General features: G+C 39.2%; 1 protein-coding gene across 2 annotated transcripts in view; it reads left to right on the plus strand.

The window, feature by feature from the left end:
- GDAP2 (ganglioside induced differentiation associated protein 2) overlaps window positions 1-26,697 on the plus strand; it is a 64,856-nt gene that overhangs the window by 4,868 nt on the left and 33,291 nt on the right. For both annotated transcript variants that reach the window (XM_047784891.1, XM_047784893.1), the window contains exons 2-6: window positions 5,341-5,583; window positions 6,499-6,638; window positions 17,288-17,441; window positions 17,867-17,955; window positions 23,038-23,114. In XM_047784891.1, coding sequence (XP_047640847.1) covers window positions 5,408-5,583; window positions 6,499-6,638; window positions 17,288-17,441; window positions 17,867-17,955; window positions 23,038-23,114 — 636 coding nt within the window. In that variant the 5' untranslated portion in view covers window positions 5,341-5,407. The remainder of the gene's footprint in view (window positions 1-5,340; window positions 5,584-6,498; window positions 6,639-17,287; window positions 17,442-17,866; window positions 17,956-23,037; window positions 23,115-26,697) is intronic.

The following is a 26,697-nucleotide window of genomic DNA, read 5'->3' on the forward strand; positions in this document are numbered from 1 at the left end:
ACTGTACCTTCCACAGTGGCCTTCTTTTTTTCCTTTAGTGTGTCAGGCGCTTTCCTACCTTAAGGTGCCCAGATATACCCTTTCTGCTCGATGTTTGTAAAGCTCTTCTATTTTTGGTCTCAACTCTCACTTTTTAGAAGAGACATACATTCTCTGCTTCTTCAATCTAAATAGCTCTCCTTTTCTTCATTGTGGCACACTTATCACAGATTTGACTATGTATTTTTTCTGTAACTATGTGATTTTTTTTTTTTTTTTTGTGGGGCTATCTCTTCCATTAGACAGAGACTCAAGCACTTGAATGAATGCCTGAGACATAATAGCCAAATAAGCATTCATTACCTCACAGTTTCTGTGAGTCAGGAATTTAAAAGTTGCTTAGTCATAGGGTTCTGGCTCAGGGTTTCTTAGGAGGTTGTGGTCAAGATGTCAGCTGGGGCTGAAGTCACTTGAAGCCCAACCAGGGCTGGAGGATCTGAGGTGATTCATTCACATGTCTGGTTGTTGATGCTGATTGTTGGCAGGAACTCTGTTTTTCACTACACGGGCCTTTCTACGAGCTCCTTGAGTGCCCCTCTTCATGGGAGCTAGCTTCCCCAGAACAGGCAGTCTACAAGAGCGTGGCAGAAGCCACAAGTCACCTACTTTTGTTTCTGCAGTGTCCAACTGGGCATGTAAGCCAGGCTTTTTCATTCTGGGAGGCATCTACACAGAGGCATTAATATCTAGAGGCAGGTGTCACAGAAGCACATCCTGGAGGATGTCTACCACGGAATGCTCTGTGGGGTAGCCTAGAAAGTCATCCAGGGAGTTCCCGTCATGGCGCAGTTAACGAATCCAACTGGGAACCATGAGGTTGCGGGTTCGGTTCCTGCCCTTGCTCAGTGGGTTAACGATCCGGCGTGGCCGTGAGCTGTGGTCTGCGTCACAGACGCGACTCAGATCCCGCGTTGCTGTGGCTCTGGCGTAGGCCGGTGGCTACAGCTCCGATTCGACCCCTAGCTTGGGAACCTCCATATGCCGCGGGAGCGGCCCAAGAAATGGCAAAAAGATAAAAGTCATCCAAGAATTAATCAAACAATTTCCCCCAATAGTGTTGATGGAGGGTCTAGCTAAAATGTGAAAACATTCATTTGTTTTGACAGCAGATAGAAAAAAATTCAAAAATTATTCTTAGTAACTCAGGAGCAGAATAGAGAAAACAGAGTTGGTTTGATCTAGGTTAGGAATTAACAAGCCGTTAACAAGGGCAGACATTGAGATAAATAAAAGAGTATGTCTTAATTCACCAGTCTGTGTTTGGTTTATCTGGTGCTTAGAGAGTCTTTGACAGTGAGTATCTTCTTTTTTGCCACACATGAAGACATATCTTTATCTCAGTAGTGGTGCAGGTGCTTTTCACATTGGCTCTGAGAAAGTTACAGCTTTTAGTATGCCTTGCTTTTTGCCAGGGGCTCTTCTGTGCGATTTTAATACAGATTATATCATTTGATCCTCACAGTAACCCTAGGAATGTATGACTCCTATTTTAGAAATAAGGAAACATTGGCTTAGAGTCAAGGATAATATATCTATTAGGTGATAGATCCTAGAACCAAACTTAGGCGTTCTGATAACAGAGCCCAAGCTCTTACTTTGTACCATGCTGCTTCTGCTTCACCATGTAATTGCATGTGGAAATATTTACCTTTCAATACTAAAGAAACCCGATTCATAATTGTACATACCTTATGATCATGTAACCCTGAACCTAGCCAGAACACAGATTGGGGCTTGAACCCACATGCCAGGACTTAAACCCACGGTTTTAAATTTGATTTACTCACCCCTTGCCTGGACTCACCATGGTTCAGGTTCTTTATGCCTCCATGCAGAAGGAATTCAGTGAGAGACAAAGTGATAGGCAAGAAACACATTTAGTAGGATGGGACACTTGTAAGAGATGCAAGCGGGCAGGCAAGGAAGCTCTGCCCGTGGATCCGGTGAGCCACAGTTTTATCATCCAAGGGAGTGGGGGTTGGAAAGGCCTGCCTCTTCCTTTCTGGGAGTAGCAGCTCCTTCTTGGTATCTGGTAAGGTATGTATTCAAATCAGCTGAAGTGTGGTCTTCAAACTCTTGCTCTTGGTCTGAATCTGCACGCAGGCCTCATGCCATCCCCCACCCAGTGACCTGAGGCACTTCTCGTACCTCCTCTAGTTAAGCAAGCCTGCCTTTTCTTGAAATTACAGTGAGCTCCCAGCATCCCCCAGGTTTCCCTCTTTATCTATGATCCCCAACTGGGACTTCTGCAACCACCTGTGCCTAATCTATCTCTATCAGTAGGAACTACATCACATTTTGAAAATTTTTCCTCCTTTTTGGTATTTTCCAAATGTTCTGTAAGTGAGTTAGTACTTAGAATTGGAAAGAAAAGTTATTTTAAAGAAGTGATTTTGTCCCGAAACTTAACATTCAAGTTTGCAAACTGAAAACTAAGTTTTTAATGAAATTTTTTATGTTATGGTTAAGAAGCTTCAGCATGAGTCTTTGTCACCAAAACCCTGTGGGAAATTTTCTGATATTATGAATTCTGCAGGGTGTCATGGCATTGAATCTCAAGGCAGTTCAGTCATAGACAGTGTGTGGCCTCCTCTTGTCCTCTATTCGGCTTGTCCAGTTCCAATCCACATACCTGTGAACAGATCAACAGAACTTGTGGTTGCCTCTGGTTTCAAAGACTTGGACTAAACACCAACTTCTAGATAAAATTGGTTTCTTTATCTCAAAGTAATATCAAAGGAGTACTTAGTAACAAATAAAAATAATCCTTTGATACAATTATTTCATGGTACAGTCTATAAGGCCTCTCTGAAATTGTTATATAAATGAACACATTTCCTACCTCAGGATGTTGGTACAGGACTTAGAATCAATTATATTTATACTAATCTTTCCAATTAGTATCCTATATCTTTTAGCAAGAAACACCAAGAAATTAGGCATAGAAGGGCATACTTGTTCTCCTCAACTCTTAACAACAAGGAGTAGGATCCTACAGAAAAACTTCTCAAGAAGTTCACACCCCAGCTATCATTCCCTGATCGTCTCTGCTCACATATGTTCAATGTTACCAGCGATCTCCAGCTTACTAAACCCACTAATCAATTCTTAGTCCTACTGCTCAAGTTTTCAGTAGCATTCCACTATAGATGATCCTTCTTGAGCATTCTGTCTAAAATTACTTTCCTTACTTGGCTTTGAGGCTGCCATACTTTCCTGCTCTTCCTTCCATCCTTATGACTCCTTTTATATCTCATTTTTTTACTTTTCCTCTTTCTAGCCTCTAAATTTTGCCTTGTAACTCTGGATCTCTGGATCTCTTCTCTGCATTATCTGTCTTGGTGATCTTGTCTAGTTTCCATTGCTTAAAATACCATCCATATGCTGAGACTTCTAAATTCCTATCTTTAGCTTGACCCTAGCCTCTCATAACCAATTGCATCTTTGGTATAAATACTTTGGCATATAATGGGCACTCCAAATCTAGCACATGCAAATACATATAAAAAAAAAAAAACCTTGATTATTACTCTGCCTCACAACCTACTCCCAGTCTTCTCTATAAATAGGATTACCATCTATTCAGATGCTCAAGTAGGAAATCTAGTAGATATCTTTGATTCTGTTCTTTTTCCTCTCTTGTATTCATTTAGAAACCCTACCTTCAAAAGTCATTCCAATTCTAACCATTTCTTACCATCACCAACTCACCTAGATTACTACAATTGATTTCTGCTGGCCTCTGCTTTTACTCTTGCCCTGACTCAGCTTCACTGTAGCTAATCTTTTCAAGCATTATTTATATGAAGTCATTATCTCTATCAAGATCCTCAAATAGCTTCTTATTTACATTAAGATAGAAACCTCTTATCATGGCTTAAAAACTGGATCTTCTGGCCTTTCCTGTCTCACCTACCTCATTCCCTACTCCTCAGTACCTAGCTTATTCTACTCCAGCCAAACCAACCTCCAGGCTCTTCTTAGAAAAAAACCAAGTTCCTCTCTGGCCTTTTAGCCTTTGCAATTGCTGTTTCCTCAACTGCTTTTCCAGAGCTTCGTGTGGCTTGCTCTCTCACTTTCTTTAGCACTTTACTCAGATAGCACCTTTTTTTCATGATACTCACTGGCTCCAGTCATTGTTAGATATCTGCTTGCTTGTCCATTGTTTCTCATCTCCTTTCAAGGAAGCGTGAGCTCTCTAAAGGCAGGACCTTGCTCTGTCTTACTCACCATGTATCCCCAGTGACTAAAACAATACCTGACACAAAACAAATGCTTGCAAAGATTTATTGAATGAATTAGTCTACCATCTTACTGAAACAGCTCTCTGACCTATTGGCAAATGAAGTATCCTTTTCTCATGTTAAATTTCCCATGAGCTCACTGTAGTACTTGACACTCTGTGTCTTCCTATCAACCCTCTCCTCTGATTTCTACATTGTTGTACAACCAGCCTCCCACCACATCTGTGTCTCATGCACTATATCCTATAAATTGGCAAATGCTCTTCATTCTTCCTTCGTGTATTGCCTCTCCAATCCACACCTTCTTCTCCATCTCTTTCTCTACGTAGTTCAAACCTTTGTTATTTCTTACTGCCTAATTGCAGTAACCTCCCTGCTGCTGCTAACTTTTTTTTTTCTTTTGGTTTTTAGGGCCGCATCTGCAGCACGTGGAAGTTCCCAGTCTAGAGGTTGAATCAGAGCTACAACTGCTGGCCCATGCCACAGCCACAGAAACTTGGGATCTCATCCCGGTCTTCGACCTATACTACAGCTCAGGGCAACGCCAGATCCCGACCCACTGAGCAAGGCCAGGGATCAAACCCGCATCCTCATGGCTACTAATCAGATTCATTTCCACTGCGCCAAGGTGGGAACTCCATAACCTCCCTGCTTCTCATCCTCCATATTATCATCAGACTGAACTCTTTAAATTGTGCATATTATTTATCTTTGTATTTCTTGCAGCACCTAACACTCCCCCCAACCCACCAATAGCAGACTCTCAATGAATGTTAAATAGTCCTTTGTTTCTGGAAAGTAGAACTGGTGGGCCATGTGATTATTTAAATGGCAGTAATTCTTTGAAAATAATTTGTGCTTAAATAATTCCTCTTTCTTCCTAATTTAAAAAAGCTGTAATAATTCATTGTCGTACATTTGACTTTTCTTCTGGACTATTTAAGTGGCTATAATCATACAATGTACTCTCAGAGCATTTCACAGTAGGGTTTTGTTTTTTTGCTCTCAAGTAGTGTCTGTGCTTCTCTATTAAAATGACTGTTTCTGTTCTCTTAAGTTCAAATCTTGAGTGAAAATTGAATTGCTGAGGAATTTGGGAAGAGAAAACCTGAAGTTCCCAGTCCATGGATCCCTTGGGTGCACCTTCTCAGTTTGTGGATGTGGATACACTGCCAAGCTGGGGCAGCTCATGTGACGATCAGTTAAATGCTTCCAATACAGCAGCTGACACGTATCATGAAGAGACTATTAGATCACCTTTTCTTTATAATAAGGATATCAATGGAAAAGTGGTTCTTTGGTAATTCCTTGTTTAAATCACATCATGATATGATAATGCTTTCTCATAATTTCTTCAAAACTTTTTTTTGGGTAAATCCTTACATTATTTAAATATTACTTTGTATACACATCTATGGCTTTATTGAGGCATAATTGACATACAATAAACTGCACATATTTAAAGTGTACAATTTGGTAAATTTTGACATGCATACACCCATGCACCATCACCACAATCAACATAGTGAATATATTTATCACCCCCAAAGTTTTGTGTGTGTGTCCTTTTGTAATCCTTCTCTCCTGCCCCTTCTTGCCTCCACATTCTGAAGCAACCAACCATTGATCTTTCTGTCACTGTAGATCAGTTTGTATGTTCTAGAGTTTTATATAAATGGAGTCGTGTACTCTTTTTTCAGTCTGGCCTCTTTCATTCAGCATAATTATTTGAAAGTTCATCCGTGTTGTTTCATGTATAAGTAGTAGTACATTTCTTTTTTTAAAAAAGCTTTATTGAGATGTAATTCATATACCATATAATTTACCAATTTAAATTGTACAAGTCAGTGGTTTTTAGTATAATCACAAAGTTGTATAACCATCACCACTGTCAATTTTAGAACATTTTCATGAATCCAAAGCCCTATACCCATGAGCTGTCACTCCCCATCTCACATTCATCTCTTATGAAAGAAGCGACGGGATGACATGATGGTTTTTGTGAGTTTCAGGGTTGTAGTACTTGCATTCAAGATCTGATATACCATATCAGTCTTTATAAATCAGAAACAGCTTTTTACTATTAAGCTTGTGAGCTAATAAAACCAATATTATGAAGGGAATGAAGAGAGAGTGTTTGAACGAATTAGAAACTAGCTTTCTTATCTCCTTCCTCTTCCCCCTGCTTGCTCTTATTTATTTATTATTTCCTCAGGAAAGGAGATGTTGCACTGCTGAACTGTACAGCTATTGTGAATACTAGCAATGAAAGTCTTACAGATAAGAATCCTGTGTCAGAAAGTATCTTCATGCTTGCAGGGCCTGATTTGAAGGAGGACCTCCAGAAACTTAAAGGTGAGTGAATTTTCTTAAACATGTTATTGCTTAGGAAGCACTCATTTTGATATTTGAAGAAGTATATTTTGCATTTAAGTGAAAAACAAGGTAGATGTAGCTCTTTTGTTGTTGTTAAAACTGAATAAAACAGCCTTTGAAAAACCCACAGTGTGTTAGAAGCTGAATGCCAAGACTTTACTCAGGAAAACTCTTCTGTCACGTTCCTAAATTTTAAAGTGACAATCATAGTGGCCAGTTAGGTCTTTCTTCAGTAGCATTTTCTTGGCTGTATATCGTCTTGCACTGATAAGCCTTATAAAATAACGATTCTTTGTCTAGAAACTGAAAATTTTTATTGTATTTTGATATTAATAGAGAATTTTTTTTAATGCACCTCCTGGACATAGAATTTTGCACTTCTGAAATGAAATTGATTTATTGGTAAAATCAAAGTGCGTTGTAAGGTCAAATACATTCTCGGTAATTGTGTACTTGTTGCTTCTTTTTTTTTTTTTCCCCACCAGAACATTCTTCCTCTGGGAGTATTTCTTTGGAATTGGAGACAGGAGGAGTCCTGTTTATTCAGAATCTTTTTTAACTTACTTGCATTTATTTTCTTAAGTTACCAACTTGGCAACTTCTTGTTATTGTTACTTGAGTGCAAAGGGAATATTGTAGAATACAGTCTTCTGGTTTTATAAAAAAGTATTTATGAAATACACCAATTTTTCTAAAAATGTGAATAGCTGCTCTTACCTATATACAATCGTATTGTCTTAGACCTCTACCATTGAACAATGACAGTTTTCTAGCCTAATATGAATATTAGAATTTGAACAGGAATACTAATAATGCTGATCATGAAAGAATAGAGAATTGAGATCAAAAGAGAATCTGATCAAGAAACTGAACTTTGTCTGTGAGGGCAGAAGTGGGAAAAAGCCCCCAATTTAACTAAAAAATGAAAACTGAGAGGCTTTTTGATAGAAGTAACAGAGAAACTGGTCTGAAAAAACTCTAGATGGCCTTTGTGTGTGTGTATTCTCACACCTTAGAGCTAGACTTACGGATTAAAACAAGAAAATAAGGAGTTCCTCTGTGATTTAAAAGGTTCAGGACCTGGTGTTGTCACTTCTGTGGCATGAATTTGATCCCTGACCTCGGAACTTCCACATGCCAAAAAGAAAATTATTAATAAAAGAAAATAAAATTTAGGTATACAAAATAAAAACTCAATTTTTAACAGCATATGTTTGGAGAGTCTCCAAGCTGGGGTTCGTATTATAACTCTGTCCTTTAGCAACTGTGTGACTTCAGACCCATTACTTTACCTTGAGTCTGTGTTTCCTTATCTCTACAATGGGGATGGTCATAATAGTCACCACCTCAGTTCCTGGCACATAGCAAGAGCTCAGTGAGTATTTGAGGATGGAAAAAATTAATACCATGAAGACTAAATTAAGTAACGGACCTTAAGTGCTAGGCACATCCTAAGTGTTCTGTGTGTTACTGCTGGTGCTAGCTGCACATCTCAGTTGTATTGCTTAAGGAATCAGTGCCAACCAAGAGAGATTATTAATGATGCACTGAAGGGCTAAGTACTTTTTACATTTTTAATAACATCTTAGTAAATGATTATAAAATATGACTTAACAGATTTGTGGATGATAAGGTGCTCTCTTTTGGTGCAGCAGGTTAAGGATTGGCCATTGTCACTGCAGCAGCTCGGGTCACTGTGGAGTGGGCTCCATCCCTGGCTCACATGCTGTGAGCAAAGCCAAAATAAAAGGGGGGTGGGGAGATGATAAAAAGCTGGGAGAAGTAGCAGAAGACATTGAATGATAGACTAAAGATTTTTAAGTATCTGAACTGAGGAAGCCCAGTTTAACAACTCTTCTTACATAAGAAAATATTTGCTATCTCAGTAAAATGACATCATCATTCATTACATCTTAGAAGCAAAACACTTTAGGATTAGCACTTCCCTCTTCTTTATTCCCCACGTTCTCAAGCACACATGGAACATTCTTCAGGATAAATCATATATTAATCCACCTAGTAGTCTTATCAAATTTAAGAAGATTGAGATCACATCAAGAATCTTTTATGACCACAGTGGTGTGAAATTAGAAATCAATAACCAAAATAAAATGAAAAAGAAAATCACAAATATGTGGAAATTAAACCACATGCTTCTGAACAACCATTGGGTCAAAGAAGAAATCGAAAGGGAAATCAGAAATTATCTTCAGACAAATGAGAAGGAAAATATGACATGCAAAAACCTATGGAATGTAAAACAAACAAAGAAAAAGAACCACAAACCCTAGTCGTAAGGGAAATTTGTAGCATAAATGCCACTGATGAAAGAAATTGAAGAAGACATAAGACATAAATAAATGGAAAGATATTCTCTGTTCATTGATTGAAATAATTAATATTATTAAAATATCTATACTACTCAAAGTCATCTAGAGATTCACTGTAATCCTTATCAACATTCCAATGGTATTTTTAACAGAAATAGATAAAATAATCCTGAACTTTGCAAGGGACTACAAAAGACCCCAAATAGCCAAAGCAATTTTGAGAAAGAACAAAATGATAGGCAGTGCACGTCCTGATTTTGAACCATGCTACAAAGCTATAGTCAAAACAGTGTGGTACTGGTGTAAAAAGAGATACATAGACAAATGGAACAGACTCAAGGGCCCAGAAATAAATCCCTGCATATAAATGGTCAGCTGATTGACAAGGGAGCCAAGAATGCTCAGTGGGGAAAGGATAATCTCTTCAGCAAACAGTGTTGGGAAAACTGAATAATCATGTGCAAAAAAATGAAATTGGCCCCATCTTCTTTTTTTTTTTTTTTTTTTTGAGGGGGATGGTGGGGGTTTGGAAGCCCCCTGTCTTACACCACTTACAAAAATTAACTTGAAATGGGTTGAATATTTAAACATAAGACCTAAAACTGTAAAACTCCTGAAGGAAAACACAGGGGAAAAGCTCCTTGAAATTGATCTTGGGAGTTAGTTTTTGGATTTGGCATGAAAAGCACAAATAACAAAAGTAAAGATGAACTGGTGGGACTGCATCAAACTAAAAAGCTTCTGTACAGCGAAAGAAACCACAAAGTAGAGGCAACCTACAGAATAAGAGAAAATATTTACCAACTGTATATTTGAAAATATGTCAGACAAGGGATTAATATCTGAAATATATAATGGAACTCATAGAATGACTAATAATCTAATGAAAAAATGGGCAGAGGACCCAAATAAATTTATTTTCCCAGATAAGAGATGCAGATGGACAGCAGGTTCATAAAAAGATGCTCAACACTAATCATCAGGAAAATGCAAATAAAAACCACAGTGAAATATCACCTCACACCTATTAGCATAGCTATTACTAAAAACGAAAAAAATAACATGCTGTTAAGGATGTGGAGAAAAGAGAACCCTTGTGCATTCATACTGAGAGCGTAAATTGGGAAAACAGTATGGAGCAAGTTTTTTAAGTGGAACCACTGTATGAATCCTTATATATCCAAAGGAAATGAATCATTTATTTCAAAGAGGTATCTGCACCCCAGTGTTCATTGCAGCTTTATTCACAATAGGCAAGAAATGGAAACAACCTAAGTGTCCATTGATAGATGAATGACTAAAGAACATGTGGTGGTATTGGTTGTGGTGTATATGTGTATAAAATATGTGTGCATATATTATATATTCACACAATGGAATCTTATTCATCCATTACAAAAGGAAATCCTGCCACTTGCAACAGTGTGCATGGACCTTGATTGTATTATGCTAAGTGAAGTAAGTTGAAGACAAATGTTGCATGATCTCACCTATATGTGGAATCTGAAAAAAGCTGAAGACATAGAAACAGAGTAGAATGATGGTAGACAGGGGATGAGGGAACTGAGATGTTGGTCAAAGGAATAGACTTCAAGCTATACCATGAATACTGAAGATGTAAAGGGTAGCATGGTGACTATAATTAATAATACTGTATCATAAGAGTTCCCATCAATGCCAGCGCTAGTGAACCCAGCTGTATCTATGAGGATAAGGATTCAATCCCTGGCCTTGCTCAGTGGGCTCAGTGGGTTAAGGACCCAGTGTTGCCATGAGCCGTGGTGTAGGCCAGCAGCTGCAGCTCCAATTTTGCCCCTAGCTTGAGAACTTCCATATGCTGCAGGTGCAGCTCTAAAAAATAATAATCAGGAGTTCCCGTTGTGGCGCAGTGGTTAACGAATCCGACTAGGAACCATGAGGTTGCGGGTTCGGTCCCTGCCCTTGCTCAGTGGGTTAACAATCCGGCGTTGCCGTGAGCTGTGGTGTAGGTTGCAGACGCGGCTCGGATCCCGCGTTGGTGTGGCTCTGGCGTAGGCCGGAGGCTGCAGCTCCGATTGGACCCCTAGCCTGGGAACCTCCATATGCCGCGGGTGCTGCCCAAGAAATAGCAACAACAACAACAAAAAAGACAAAAAATAAAAAAAATAAAAAATCATAATCGTAATACTGTATTATATACGTAAAAGTTATTAAGAGAGTAGATCTGAAATGTTCTCACTATAAAGAAAAGTAGTTATTTGAGGTGACAGATACGTTAATATTGTGGTAATCTTAACTATTGTGGTAACCCTATGGTGGTAATCATTTCACAATGCATACGTAATCCAATCACCATGTTGTACACCTTAAACTTATACAATGTTATGTGTTATTTGTGCCTCAGTAAAGCTGAGGAGGAAAAAAAAGTAGCACAGCGTCAAACTCAAGAAAGGCTTTTCTTTATTCTGTCTTCTTAGGACCCCATGCTCCCATGCTGCATAGTGTTCGTCTTTTTTTTTTTTTTTTTGGTTGGCCCTTGGCATATGGAGTTCCTGGGCCAGGGATCAGATCTGAGCCACAGTAGCAACCTATGCCTCAGCTGTGGCAACACCAGATCCTTTAACCCACTGTGCCAGGCTGGGATCGAACCTGCATCCCGGCGCTGCAGAGATGCCACAGATTCCACTGCACCACCATGGGAATTCCTCCTACTGCTTTTTAAGAGTGAAGTGGGATATACCTAAAAGAAAATGACTAGCATGGTAGACATTGTGGAAACCGTATTATTTGAAGGAATAGTTTAAAGAGCTAAGATCAACACAGAGAAGAGAAGATTTGAGGGAAACAATAGTTTTTCTCAAATTGTTGGAAAAAGGTCATTTTGAGGGCAAGAGGTAATTTTGTCGTGTTCCTAGAATTCTTTAAGATACATAAAATTCGTTTCAGTTAGGTTAAAGAAACTTTTTAAGGAGGAGACCTTCCAAAAAATGGAATGTACCTAAATCTTATTGTACCCAAATCTTCCCCCTCCCCCAATATATATGTATATCATTATATGTATCAGTCTTACATTCATTCTTTGAATTTAACAATTTTATGAAACTAAGCTGTGTAGAGTTTGTTTTTAGTTTGGGAAAAGCTATGTGGCTAGATTGACAGATCATGTTCAGCTTTAGAATCAGCATAGCATTGATAATTGACCCGTCTCCTTGATTCTAGGCAGGAATACATATATTTATCTTAAGAAATAAGCTTAGGTATCTCCATGTGCAAAGTGAGAAGGAGAATATTTTCTTCTCCAATCAGGATCACTGTGCAGTTTTGCTGCTTCAGTGTTCTGTGTTACTTGTGCAGGTTTAATAGGACGGAAGTACATAACACTGCAGTTTTTGCTTGCTCTGTTCTTTTGCAAATAGCACTCTTTTTGCTTTAAGTATTAAAACAGTTTTTGTGTTTTCTACTGTGGATGTTAGAATTTAGAGAGAAACAAGGGAAGTGGAAAAGTCCTAACTAATTTATAATACCCAAGTACTCAGATTATCATCCCAGCAGTGCTCCTTAACAAAGGGCTACAAGGCATGGTTGACAGAGCTATGGCTGGGTGAACTTAGTGAATTTGCTTCTGACCTCTGTCCAGAGAGATCTTTAGTACTGATTCAGCACACTGACTGCCAAATGCATGTTTGCTTGCTTGCTGGGTTTTTTTGTTTGTTTTTTTTATTTCATATGGAAGTTCCCAGGCTAGGGGTTGAATCAGAGCTGTAGCTACTGGGCTATGCCACAGCCACGGCAACACCAGATCTGAGCCACATCTGCGACCTACACCACAGCTCACAGCAATGCTAGAGTCTTAACCCACTGAGCAAGGCCAGGGATCCAACCCGAATCCTCATGCATACTAGTCAGATTCTTTTTTGCCGAGCCAGAAGGGGAAGTCCCTTCTAGTTGGTTTTTTTTTTTTTTAAGTCAAAGTAATGTGTCTAAATCATTTCGTTTATTATTTTCTAGCTATAGAAGCAGTATACGTAAATTATAGAACATTGTATATACACAAGCTTAAAATAAGTAAAAACTTAACATTTCCACCACAAACGATCACCACTACTAACACTTTAGTGCTTATGCTTCTGGGTCTTTACGTATGTGGACGTAAGTATGCACACGTTCTTAAATATTTTGTTACCAAAATAAAATAATTATACTCTCTTCAAAATAAGAAAATTGTGTATATACTGTTCTGCAATCTGCTTTTTTTCAGGAAATGAATTCCATCTTTTGGTTTCAAAAATTACCTCATTTAACACCCAAGCCACATTTAAAATTTCCACTAGATCCAAAAATGCCTTTTGCTGCTAGTTTACCCAAACCAATATCCAATCCAGGACCATGCATCACGTCTGATTGTTATATCCCTTAATTTTTCTTTAAACTCAGCAGCCCCCCCCTGTTGATGATACTCACTTGTTGAGGGAATTAATCCAAGATGTTTTGCAACATATCCCACCTTCTGGATTTATCTGATTCACTATCCTTTATCCTTATTTCCAATCAACTGGGAGTTATATCTAATGGAATCAAGACTGGCTAAAAGATTTCATCGGTGTTGTATACTTAATGTTGTATCACCTCAGAAGGTGCATAAAATATGATTGGCTCCTTAGTGGACCATTACGAAGAGGCTCTCCGGATTTGAGTGATGACAGACAGCATGATCCTTCCATTTGTACAGTAGTGTTTTATCCTTTGTGCCTGAGAAGTAATCGATATGGTATTACTTAGGCTCTGTGAATGTCCAGTTCCTCATCGTCCATCCACATAATGGTTTTAGCAACAGTTTATAGTCCCTGTCTGAATCGGTCCTTTCATTAAGATGATGAATTTATGTTTTTCTAAAATCTGTTACCCCATCCATGTTTACTAGCAGGCATTCGCCTGCAAAGTAGAGCCTTTCCTCATTAACTGACGTTATGTGACTGGTCTGGATTATAGTTTCTGTTAGAGGGGCAGGACAAATGCTTGATTCTTTTAATTACCTTTCTTCAAAATAAAGAATTGGTTTAATAGCGGCCTGAAATGGGGCCAGATGAATTGTTTCTTCCTGTCTCTTTTTTGAATATCCTTTTGTGTTTATATCTTTTCATTGATCAAGTTTGTAGTTTTAAAAGTCAAAGAATTTTACGTCAAAATGTATGAAGGAAAGCAATGACCTTCTGCCTTCCCCTTCCTTACTTTGATTTCCCATTCTCCAGAGGCAATACTCAAACCTTTAAGTCCTTTGTCTTATTTATCTTCTGTTTACAAATAGTGTGTTAAAACTACGCATTTTCCCTTTTTTTTTCATTATCTGTTGACTTTTATTGTGAAACTAAAGATTAACCTCTCTTTCATCCACTCCCCTCTTTTTCAAATACATGAAACATATACATTTTCTTCCCCCTTCAGCAGCTTCCCCAATTCGTCAGACTTTTAAATTGATATTCAGCATAAATATTGTGACCATGTAAATGTTACAGCTGATTAGAAAACAGATTAGTATTCTTTTTGAACAGCTGCTTTTTCTTCCAGGTTGTTAATTGATTAGATTATTTAATTGTCTATATACCTATCATTACTTCAGTCTTTTAAATTCAGACTTTTAAATGTACTCATAAGCTTCCTCTCAATCAAGTCAAACACTTCTGTTCATCTCTCAGCTCTGTCCTTTTCTTAATAAGGGCCCTCCAGGAACACCCTCTCCTCCCATCCTGTCCTGTCTAGAGTGCTCTCTGTGTCTGCTGCACAGTTATCTTCCTAACACATTCGTTTTTCTATATAATAGATTGGACTGCCCATCCCACTCCCCTTTCCTAGATTGCATGCCTTTCTCTTCTTCAGTATACTCCTTCATTTCTGTGAGGAAATCTACCATGAGATTTCCGAGAAAAGCAAAAGGGGATAAAACCTTTGAGATCTTACTTCTGTCTTGACATTTAATTGACTGCTTGGGTGGAAATAAAATTCTAGGTTATAAATTATTATCCAGACTTTTGAAGGCATTGCTCCATTGTTTTCTATTTTCATTATTGCTTTTGAAAAACCTGTTCTTGTTCCTGATTCTTTGTATGTTTCTGGTTTCCTTTCTGGAAACTTTATGACCTCATCTTTCTTTCTGGTGTTCTTTTAATTTCATAGTGATGTGGCTTGATCTGGTTTGGTTATTCTGTGGGCTCTTTGAGTCTAGAAACTCATATCCTTCTGTTAAAAAAAAATTTCCTGCTTTATCCTTTAATAATTTCCTTCCTTCTGCAGTCTCTCTTCTCTCTTTGGAGAAACCTTATTGGATGCCATACCTCCTAGTTCATCCTCCAAGTTTTATATATGTTACCCCTTATTTTCCATCTTGTTTATTTTCTGGAAGATTTCCTCCACTTTAGCTTTAACCCGGCTATTGACCTTTTTATTTCTGCTGTCATATTTTTTTATTTCTGCTGTCATTTTTTAAATTTCTGTCATATTTTTCACTTGGCTATAACATTTAGATAAGTTGGCTATAACAATTAGATAAGTGCTTTTTCCTATTCTCTGAATATTCCTGGTTTTGTTTCAGATGTACTGTATCTTATGAGTAGTAATAATTATGGTATTGGGAAGTTTTTTTGTTTTGTTTTTTAAGTTTCCTTCCCTACATTGTCTGTTTTCGAGCATTTGTCTCTGCCCCTCACCCCCATGAGAGGCTTCCCTCCTATCCTGGTGATCCTTGAGGGTCAGCTGTATTCCAGAGGGAGGAACTGAGAAGCCACTGGGAGCAGGGGTCAAGTTCATGGTGAAACTTGAAATAGATGAGCAGAAGCCCTTATGTTTTGTTGGGTAAACATCCCTCTTTTATCACAATCAATAGGTCCTTTGATTTGAGTCTCTTAGTTTCCTGCAAAGGAATCTTCTGGGATATAAGCATGGATGTCTGTGTTTTGGAAGCCAAGTAGGAGCAGAGATCTACAGCTATTATTGTTGAGTGTAACACTTTAGCTAAATCTGCTCTTTTCAACTGTGCCTGGGGTTCTGGAATCCAGAAACTCTCTAGTTCAGCATCTCCTGTCACTAAAGCTGCCTGTTGCTGAGGTGGTAAAGAAATCATCACCTCACCATGCTGGCTGGGGGAAGGGTTGTTTTAGACTTAAAGTGTTTTTATGCAAACTTTAAACTCAGCCTTCTCTCTCTTTTTTTTTAAATGGCCCCACATGCAGCACATGGAAGTTCCCAGGCTCAGAATTGCACCTGAGCTGCAGCTGTGACCTGTGCTGCAGCCATAGCTGTGGCAACACTGGATGCTTTAACCCACTGCACTGGGGTAAGGATTGAACCCATGCCTCCACAGCAACCTGACTCACTGTAGTTGGATTCTTTTTTTTTTTTTTTTTTTTTGGCTTCCTAGGACCACATCCACAGCATGTGGAAGTTCCCAGGCTAGGGGTCAGATTGGAGCTGGAGCTGGAGCTGTTGGCCTACACCACAGCCATAGTAACACAGGATCCAAGCTGAGTCTGCGACCTACACCATAGCTCACAGCAACGCCAGATCCTTAACCCACTGAGTGGGGCCGGAGATTGAACCCTCATTCTCATGGATACTAGTCGGGTTCATCACTGCCAAGCTACAGCAGGAAGTCCTGCAGTCAGATTCTTAACCCAGTGTAGCACAGTGGGAACTCCTCAGCCTCTTCTTTTTAGTCCCACTTCACATCTAGGAACTTTAGAAGTTCTTAGGCCCTCCGATTTCTGAGCCTTTTTAGTGTTCTGCAATAATAATAGCTCTTGTATGTATTCACTTTGAATATATCAATGCATTTACTCCTGTGAAGTAAGTACTACCACTGTCCCCCTCATATAGGAAATTGAGGCATGGAGAGGCCAAGCACTTGCCCAAAGTGTCACAGCAGGAACATGGTGGACTCAGGATTTGAATCAAAGCAGTCTGTCTTCAGGCCAGCACTGCCTCTCAGAGCAGACCAGCTTGTTTTTTCATGGTCCCCTCATTTCTGCAAGCAGTTAGGTTTCCCTGCTTTGCTAAATCAGTTGCTTCTAGTCCACTTACTTTATACTTTCCAAAATTTGAATGAAACTTTTCTACTTCATGTTCTCTCCCATCCTTTTTGTCTGTTTTTATACTTGTTATATTGCTTCGCTGTCATTTTGGGATCCAGCCATGTTGGCGTTCAATCCATATTTTTAACCTGAAATTTCTCCAAATTCTTAATACTTTCTGTGTTTCATGCATTGTTTTGTTGTTTGTTTGTTTTTTTCCTGACACGTCCATGACACATATATTCTCTATTGTTCCCAGGTTGCCGGACAGGTGAAGCAAAATTGACAAAAGGATTTAATCTAGCTGCAAGGTTCATCATTCACACAGTAGGACCTAAATATAAGAGCCGCTATCGCACCGCTGCTGAGAGTTCCCTGTACAGCTGCTACAGAAATGTACTTCAGCTGGCAAAGTATGGCTAACTCATTTCCTAGACACAGCATGCCATACTTTGTCAATGGCCCTGGTTTTTAAATGAAGCCTAACTATGAAAGTCAAACTGTGAGAGATTTAAATAATTTAGGGGACCGTGAAGATAGAATTAATCATCTTTTCAAACTTGGCAGAACAAAAGGAATGGATTTGGGTGACTTGAGAGTTTAACTTACTCCCATTTTACTCAGTTCCCATTTTACTCGGAATATATTTCTCCCACATGGTACAGTTAAATTATATATTAATATATAATTATTAGCTAGTGAAATTGGGTTAACTGTTATGGTAGACTTGGTAGATTTGTTTAGATTTCAGAGAAGGAGAAGTTATGCTGCATTTTTAAATTAGTTACATATTATGAATGTTTGTAGTACAATTTTCGTGTTTTCTATGTGATTGCAGAGAACAGTCAATGTCTTCTGTTGGATTCTGTGTCATCAATTCTGCAAAACGAGGTTATCCTTTAGAGGATGCAACACACATAGCACTTCGTAAGTAGGATTGGGGATGCTGTACATAAATTAAGTTAGGAAAAGGTTTTATATCACTAGTTAAATAAAATAGTTATAGCCAAATATTTGTTGCTTGACTGATCATGGCATCCTGAAGGGACATTTTATTGACAAGTTTCAGAGCCTTCACTTTACTTTCTAGAGTTGACTTTTTTATCCAGTTGAATGAAGGCTTAGAAAATTTGCCTTTTATTTTTATTTTATTTTTATATATATATTTTTTTTTTTTTCCCACTGTACAGCAAGGGGATCAAGTTATCCTTACATGTATACATTACAATTACATTTTTTTCCCCCACCCTTTGTTCGTTGCAACATGAGTATCTAGACAAAGTTCTCAATGCTACTCAGCAAGATCTCCTTGTAATCTATTCTAAGTTGTGTCTGATAAGTTGTGCCTTTTAAATTTGAAAATGATACCAAGCTGAGAAGTATGGCCAACACGTTAGATCATAATTCAGAGTAATCTGAGCAGGCTGCAACAATGAAGTCAAAACAGATTTTATAATATCAGATTGATACAGCACTATGCAATGTGAACAGTAGCTTTCACGTATGCTATTTGAATATAAATCCCTGCATTTAGGTTTTAAAAAGACTGGGCTCAATCATTATGAGCCAGAAATGTCATATATGTAATATAAAAATATGCTCAGCTTAAGAGAGTCCATGATCTCACTGTATTATATGTAGGTTCACATCACATCTAGAGTTTTTATATTGTTCTGAGTATCATATCTCATGAGACTGACAAACTGGAGGGCAAATAGTTTGAAACATTGGTAATATTTCTAAAGAGCATGATTTAGCAGATATGGTGCCTATCTTCAAATATCTGGAGTCTCATGTGGACTTATTCTATGCTGTTTTTTTGGTGGGTTTTGTTTGTTCGTTTGTTTGTTTTGGTGGGTTTTTTTGGCCATGCTTCATGGCATGCGGAAGTTCCGGGTCTGGGGATTGAAGCTATGCCACAGCAGCAGCCTAGTCCACTGCAGTGATAGCACTGGATCCTTAATCCATGGAGCCACAAGGCAGCTCCCCTATGTTGCATTTTAGAGCAATAGTCTTAACTCCTTTGCAAGTCACCATAAACAACATTGAGCATCTGATGAAAGCAAGCTGTGGACCCTTTCCCCAGAGGAATGTACATACATAGGGAATTTACATGCTATTTCAGAAAGTTCACAGATCCTTGTAAAGGTTATAGATAAGATCCCCAACTATAGAAGACAAGTCTAAGACCAAGTGACAAGGAAGAAGATTGGTCCCATTTGATACAGGACTAAATGTAACAGGAATTTTAAGTGAACTTCTTGTCACTAGGAATATTCATGCTGAGGCTAAATAACAATCTCATTTGGGAGGGAAACTATACTAGATGATCTTTAAGACCCCTTTCTGTCTCTAGAACTTAAAGATGAAGAGCTGAAAGTCTTATATTCACCAGAAAACTACATAGGTATTTGATGTATAGAATTATTATTATTATTCTAGACTATATGTCTAGAATTTAGGATGAGGGAATTTTCAGTCCTTAAATAGTCTTATTTAGTAATTAGATATTTTTAAAACTAAGAATCTTGTTGCTCAAGGATTTTACAGTAAATTTATATGTTTTATAGTTATACTTTCAATAAGTTATATTTACACCGAGCTTCTTGTGGAGTAGAGATCTTATCTTTTCATTCCTATATTTCCAGGGCTTCCATATGTCAGAAATGCTTTATACATGACACTTGCTCAAGAAATATGTATTTTAAAAAGGGATAAAGAAATCCCATTTTATTTCTTCAACAGCCTCGCGTTTCAGATAGCATGGTGTCTGTTAAATAAAGAGGCTCAGAAATTTATCGTGTTCTTAGAGTTATGCAGTCTTGGGACATATATCCGGGCCTTATGACTCCCAAGTCTGCTGTCTGTTACACTAGATAATTCATCATGCTTGAGTTGGAACTGCTTCAGTGAGAAACTGCTGTGTTATAGCTGGCCTGCATGTATTCTGAACAGTGGCTTATCAAAGCAGAGTTCCTTTCCTTTATATAATTCTTCCTGACAAGGCGTTGCAGATCTCAGCTTTCTCTGATTTCACCTAGCCTGTGCCCATATCTCGTAACTTGAGGTAGGCCTTTTACTGTCTCCACTTTTTATTAAAGTAATCACATGGATTAGAATTTAAAGAGCCACCATTATTTTCTGGAAAGGGCTCTGAAGAGGGAGTCAGGAAGACTGGTTTTTGGTCCCAATTCTATCACTTATAGCTCTAGCTCTGTGGCCCCAGATGAATCACTTGATACAGTACCATAGAGGCGTCAGCTTTGTCACTGATTGTAGTGCCAGCAGATAAAGATCAGAGGTAGGTATAAGGGACCTTGATGAAGCAATTTCTAGAAATTTTAATTAGCACAAAGGAAATGTAAAGCTTTAAGATAAGCAAGTTAACTTATATTTTATAGGACCTACCTGACTTATTACACCTTAAATCTAAGAGCAAAACTGTAGCATCTCATTAACAAAACATATACACACATATACATACATACATACATGCATATATACGTACATGCATATATATAGACAGTAGTATCCTTTGCTCACTTGCTTTCTGAGCATCTGGGAAATAAATGGCTGGTACGCTTTTGTAGCCCGCATGAGCCAAGAACATATCTAAGGATGTAATTCTAAGTTCTCCATTCCAAAAGACTTCTTACTTATTAAAATGTTACTGAATTTATTTCATTTGAAACCCCAGTAATATCTTCTTGATAGATATACCAAGACTATTTATCTTTTTTTCCTTAGTCATGTGCAGGTCAGTTCTCCAGAAGAAGTCTAAAGGAACCTCCGCATTGAAATTAGCAGGTTATTTATTCATTCAGCAAAACTCTTGAGCGACTGCTCTGTGCTAGGCCCTGGGCTGTGTGGAAGAGGACACGGTGGTGAGACAAAAAGATAGGGGTGCTGTCCTTGTGTTCCCAGGTTGGGAATTTTGGTGTCCCACATGTCGTTCTCACTAGCTAGAGTTTTTCCCCATAGTCAGGCACAGGACATCCAGGTTGGTTGCAGAGAATAGTCCGTAGGTGAAACTTTGAAAGGATTGATTTGCACTGGATTGGGAGTCACTGCTAAAACCTTATAGCCATGATATCACTCTTTTTTTTCCCCCCACCTTTTTGCAGAATTTCTTTTCTGAATGAACTCTGCTGCTGAGGGAATTCCGTTTAGCTACTGCTCTACATCGTATTTTGTCTTCCAAAGGGAACTCCACAGTTACATGCAGGAAAACTGTTACGGTGCAAACATAAAACTTGGCCTTAAAGTAAATAAAAGAAATCTTTTTCTGAAATTTCATTTTTTTAGATTACAAAAGCAGGATAGAGAAAGAAATGAAAGATAAATTTGTCACTGGGCAGAGCGAGAATTAGGAAGATTTGTTCAGTCCTCCAACAAATGGGTCTCCTCTGTTAGGTTCTCAAGATACAGCAGTGAATAAGGCAGGCAGTAGGTCAGTAATCAGAGCCATGACATGTTCGTTCAGTCACTAGTAACTTTTGGATGATTGCTTGCCGTGTTCCTAAGGTGTGCCGGCCCTGGTAATGTCAACATTAAGTTCATGTGGCCTTCAGAAAGTTCACAGTCTATTTGTAAGATGCTGGGAGAAGTTCCTATCCGGAGGGCTAGTCACAAGATTATAGGAGGAACACGAGGAGGATGGAGTTCTGCTCAGAGGAGATGGCTTTTGACGGGGTCTTGAAAAGTGAAGAGTTCACTAAGCGAGGGTCATGGTGGGTGAAAGGTATCCTAGTGAGAGGTCACTGTTAGCAGAAGTAGGGTAGCACCAAAGTGAGTGGTGTATTCTGAATAAGTAAAGAAGTGGCTCGTGAAAGCCCAAGCTATGTGGAGGAATAGTTGGAAATAGGACTGAAGGGTGAGGTGGAGGAGGGGCGAGCTGTCAGAGTGTGGAGAGCCATGCTGAGGTCTTTGAATCTTAACCTGTAAGCAGTACAGAGTCATCAAAAGGTGTTCAGTAAGGAGGGTGGCATGAGGTAATTCAGGCAACAGTGAATATGGAGACTTGGAAAAGAGAAACAAGAAAACAGTTGAGAGCTCATTGCCCAAGTCTTTTTAAGCATTGAGAACCCGAGAGCAGCTGTTAGAAATATTAGCAGTCGAATTTGAAGGACCTGATAACCCACTGAAAATGTAGAATGAAGGAAGAAGTGAAGAAGGTGTCAAAAAAAAAAAATTCAGGATTCTAGCCTAGGTGAGTGGTTGGATGTTGCTGTGTAGCTGAAATAAGGAATACAGGTAAAGGAGCAGGTGGGGAGCGGAGAGAGTCAGGTTTGGTCCTGTTGGGGTCAGGTTTGGATCAAGAAAATAAAAAATGTGGAGGACAGAACCTGGAGAGGACAATATTTTAAAAAAGTGGAGCATGGCCATTTAAAACTAAAACTGGAGCGATTTCTAGTAAGTAAAGGATGAGAACAGGCCACTAGGTCTCATGATTGGGAAGTTGATAGAGAAAGGATTCAGATAAGATAGGAATTAAGAAAAAATAATTCAGCTTTGGTTTGATGGGATATTGACAGGGATAAAGGGCTGAGTAGGAAATCTGATACTGTAACTGATGGATGGAAAGGCACTTGTGCCAGACCATTCTGGTCTGAGAGAGAGGCCTCAGAAAATAAAAAGAATACCCTGGATGTCTGGAGTTAGCACCTTCTACGGCCAGGCACTTTTTACTGGCAATGATGTAATACATAAAAGGAAACTCTTGCTCTTGTGGAACTTTCATTCTACCTGATGGGGTGGGGAGGGTGGGGAGGATACACAGTAAACAGGAAACTCCACAAAATGTCTAGTTACTCGGAAGGAAAGCAAATCAGGGAAGAGTTTTTAAGGAGGGTGACCAGGGTAGGCTTTACCAACAAGGCATCACTGAGCACAGACCTGAGGGAAATGACTGATCCTTTTCAAAAACAAAACTTTGAAGAGGTGGATTTTTTTTCTTCACACTTTCGTCATTTTTTATTTTTTGAATAACTTTTCTATTCTTTTCCTTAGGCACTGTAAGACGCTTCCTTGAAATTCATGGAGAGACTATTGAAAAAGTAGTATTTGCTGTCTCTGAACTTGAAGAGGTATTTTGCTAATGATCTTGTATTGTTTCAAGCTTGTGTTTACTTGTGAGTGTTTGCCTTTGTCTGATGGTTATCTATTAATTGAACTGCCAGCAGTCAAATCCTAATTATGTCTGTGCTTTGGCAGTGGGGCTGACCATCACTTGTGACAAAGACCGCATTAGAGACTAGAAACAAGTCAGAAAGGAGCGTTTTTTCATATTTTTCATGGGTAAATGGTTAACATGTAATGAAATCTTACAACATGGGTTGTTCTGATTTCCTCACTCTGTTAGCTTGCAAGACATCTCAGCATCTCCTTGTGACCTAAGCCCCGGGCGCCTCGACAGCATACCTAGAAAACCACCCCTCTCTGCTGGAAAAGCTCTGGTGTCTGCCTGACCTGGAAACAGCTGACAGCCTAGCCTGGTGGCTTGTAGAAGTAGGCTGTGAGGTTTAGGTTTAGTTGTACGTGGTTAGGTTTAGTATGTTTCAGTTTCATTCAGAGCCATTTTAGAAAATTAGTTCTTTTTTAAATCTTACTAAGTTTTATTTAATTTTAGTGTTGTCTGTCCCATTCCATTTATATTATTTCTCAGTTTTGTGTCTTTGGGCAAGTTACTTAACATCTCTGTGCTTTGATAAAATGTGAAGACTGACAGGCCTTATTACATCATAAGAGTTTTGTGATACATGAGTTAATACATATGAAATATCCATTCCAAGTATATATAGGTGCATATATGAGATATAAATCACTGTGAATTTGCTAAAATAAGACACATTTACCAGGTTTGCTATCTCTTTTTGTTTCACCTGGTTACCTATTCCTTTGTTCTCTCAGTGCCCTTTTATTGAGGGTCTAGCATATATCAGGTTTATTCTCCTGGGTTCTGGGAATGCACCAGTGAGTTCTGGTCATTGTCCTCAAGGAGCCTCTTGTCCGTTTGTGGGGATAGACAGTTTGGAGGAGTTATGCTAATTGTGTGAGATACAGGAAGGATAGGAGCACATGACTCCAGCCTGGCAGAGGGTTAGTGAATACTTCCCATAAGAGGTGATTTGTGAGTTGAAATCATTGTGAAAGATAAATAGGATTTTCCAAAGGAAGGGCAGAAGACAATAGTCATGTAAGCATAAGCATAGGCAGATAAGTAAGAAATAGCATGAAGGGTGTATTGGATAAAATGTGAGGCTAGGACTGGCAAAAATTGGGCAGGGGCAGGATCAGTGCTGGCCTGGTATCTCATACTGTGGACCTTAGATGTTATCAGTTATATGATGGGAGAACATAGAAGAGCATTAAGCACACAAATGATGTGGTCTCGTTTCTTTATTAGCTGTGTAAAAGATGATTTCCAAGGAGAAAGACTGGTGACAAGAAGAGATAATATAATAGATGTTTTCGTACTCCAAGTAAGAAATGATCAGGCCTGAACAAGGACACTGGTGATGTTGAAATTTTTTTGGGGGGGGTGGGGGGGAGACGTGGCATGAGGAAGTTCCCGGGCCGGGGATCAAACCCACGCCAGCAGTGACCTAAGCCACAGCACTGACAATGCCAGATCCTTAACTCACTGAGCCACTAGGGAACTCTGATATTGAAATTAGAAAAATATGTATTTCGTAAACAAATTCAGCTGGAGTTGGAGGTCACAAATATATGAGAGGGAAGTGAAGGATGACTCCTAGGTTTCTGGCTTGGATGACTGGGTGGTGTGCCACCAATGACAGAGCAGATAGAAAGAGGGAAAAGTGTTGCAGGGAGGAGAAGGGAGGAATGAAGGCAAGTGCTGTTTTGAACATGTTGGATCAGAGGGGATCAGTGGATTCAACACGATGATCAGTAAACCATTGTGCTTATTAGTCCAAAGCTGAGGAGTGAGGTCTGGGCTAGAGATGTGGCCATTGTCGTAGACCGGGGTACTGCGTGAGATACCAAGACAGGACATCCTGCTCTCGGGGGACAGGGGGGCGGGGGCTAATAGTTAGAGAGCCGGATAAACAGAGACCACTCTGCAGTGTGGCAGGTGCTGTGCTAGGAGTGTACATCACAGTGTCAGGGCAGACTGTCAGGACACCTGACCCAGACCCCGGGGAACAGAAAAATTCTTCACCTTCGGTATACCTGAAAAAATAGTCATCAGCATCTGTCACCTAGGTCCAATGGACTTTATGAATAATTTACTGAATAATAAAGGGATGATGAAAACAGGTTTAAAAGATATTTCAGTAAGTTTAAGCATGACAAACCTTTTTATATCAGGTAAATTTTGTTGTACAAACATAAAAGATGAAAGAATATTGTCACATCTTGGTAAAATGATATCCCATTTCTTAGCACAAAATCCCGAATGGTCAAGTCCTTCATATAGTGACTGACTGAATGAGAGTGTCACATGTCCCCCTTTGTCCTTAGAAACATGTTGTTAACTCAGAGGTTCTTAAATTTGAGAAGACAAATCTAGGATGTTATCATCTGAAGACTCATTGTCTGAGATTTTACTTCATATAATCAGTCTCAACCTCATCATTATTAAAGTGGTGCTGTCTCTTTACGTTCATCTTTGATTCCTTTAATAATTCTGATATGTCATCTTTGTTCAATTGCCTCTTTGCTCTTTTAGTCTGAAAATGAAAGCATCTGAATTAGCAGATTTTTCCAGTGAAAGTTAAACAGACTACAGACTATACATAAGGATAGAGATACGAACATTTTTAACAAAATAGTAGCAAACTAAATCCAGCAGCATATGAAAGAATTATACAACATCAACAAGTGGGGTTTATCCCAGAAATATAAGGTTGGTTCAGCATCCAAAAGGCAGTCATGTAATGCAACATATTAATAGAATAATGGGTAAAACCTCATTAGATGCAGAAAAAACATTAGACGAAATCCAGCATCCTCTCATGATTAAAACAATCAACAAACCAGGAGTGGAAGGTCACCTCCTCAACCCGATAAAGGGCATGTAGGAAAAACCTATAGCTAACATTGTACTTGATGGTGAAATACTGAAAGCTGTCTGCCTAAGAGCAAGAACAAGACAAGGGTGTCACTGTCACTGATTCTATTCAACATTGTACTGGAGGTTCTAGCAAGAACATATAGGCAAGAAGAAATAAAAATCACAGAGATTGGGGGGTTCCCATTGTGGCTCAGTAGTAATGAACCTGACTAGTTACCATGAGGATGCAGGTTCCCTGGCCTCACTCGGTGGGTTAAGGATCTGGTGTTGCTGTGAGCTGTGGTGTAGGTCACAGACGCGGTTTGGATCCCATATTGCTGTGTCTAGGGTCTAGGCTGGAAGCTACAGCTCCGATTCGACCCCTAGCCTGGGAACTTCCAATGCCACAGGTGTGGCCCTAAAAAAAAAAAAAAAAAAAAAAACCAACAGGGGAGTTCCCGTCGTGGCGCAGTGGTTAACGAATCCGACTAGGAACCATGAGGTTGCGGGTTCGGTCCCTGCCCTTGCTCAGTGGGTTAACGATCCGGCGTTGCCGTGAGCTGTGGTGTAGGTTGCAGACGCGGCTCAGATCCCGCGTTGCTGTGGCTCTGGCGTAGGCCGGTGGCTACAGCTCTGATTTGACCCCTAGCCTG

Source organism: Phacochoerus africanus, chromosome 6, assembly GCF_016906955.1.
Source record: "Phacochoerus africanus isolate WHEZ1 chromosome 6, ROS_Pafr_v1, whole genome shotgun sequence".
Classification (NCBI taxonomy): domain Eukaryota; kingdom Metazoa; phylum Chordata; class Mammalia; order Artiodactyla; family Suidae; genus Phacochoerus; species Phacochoerus africanus.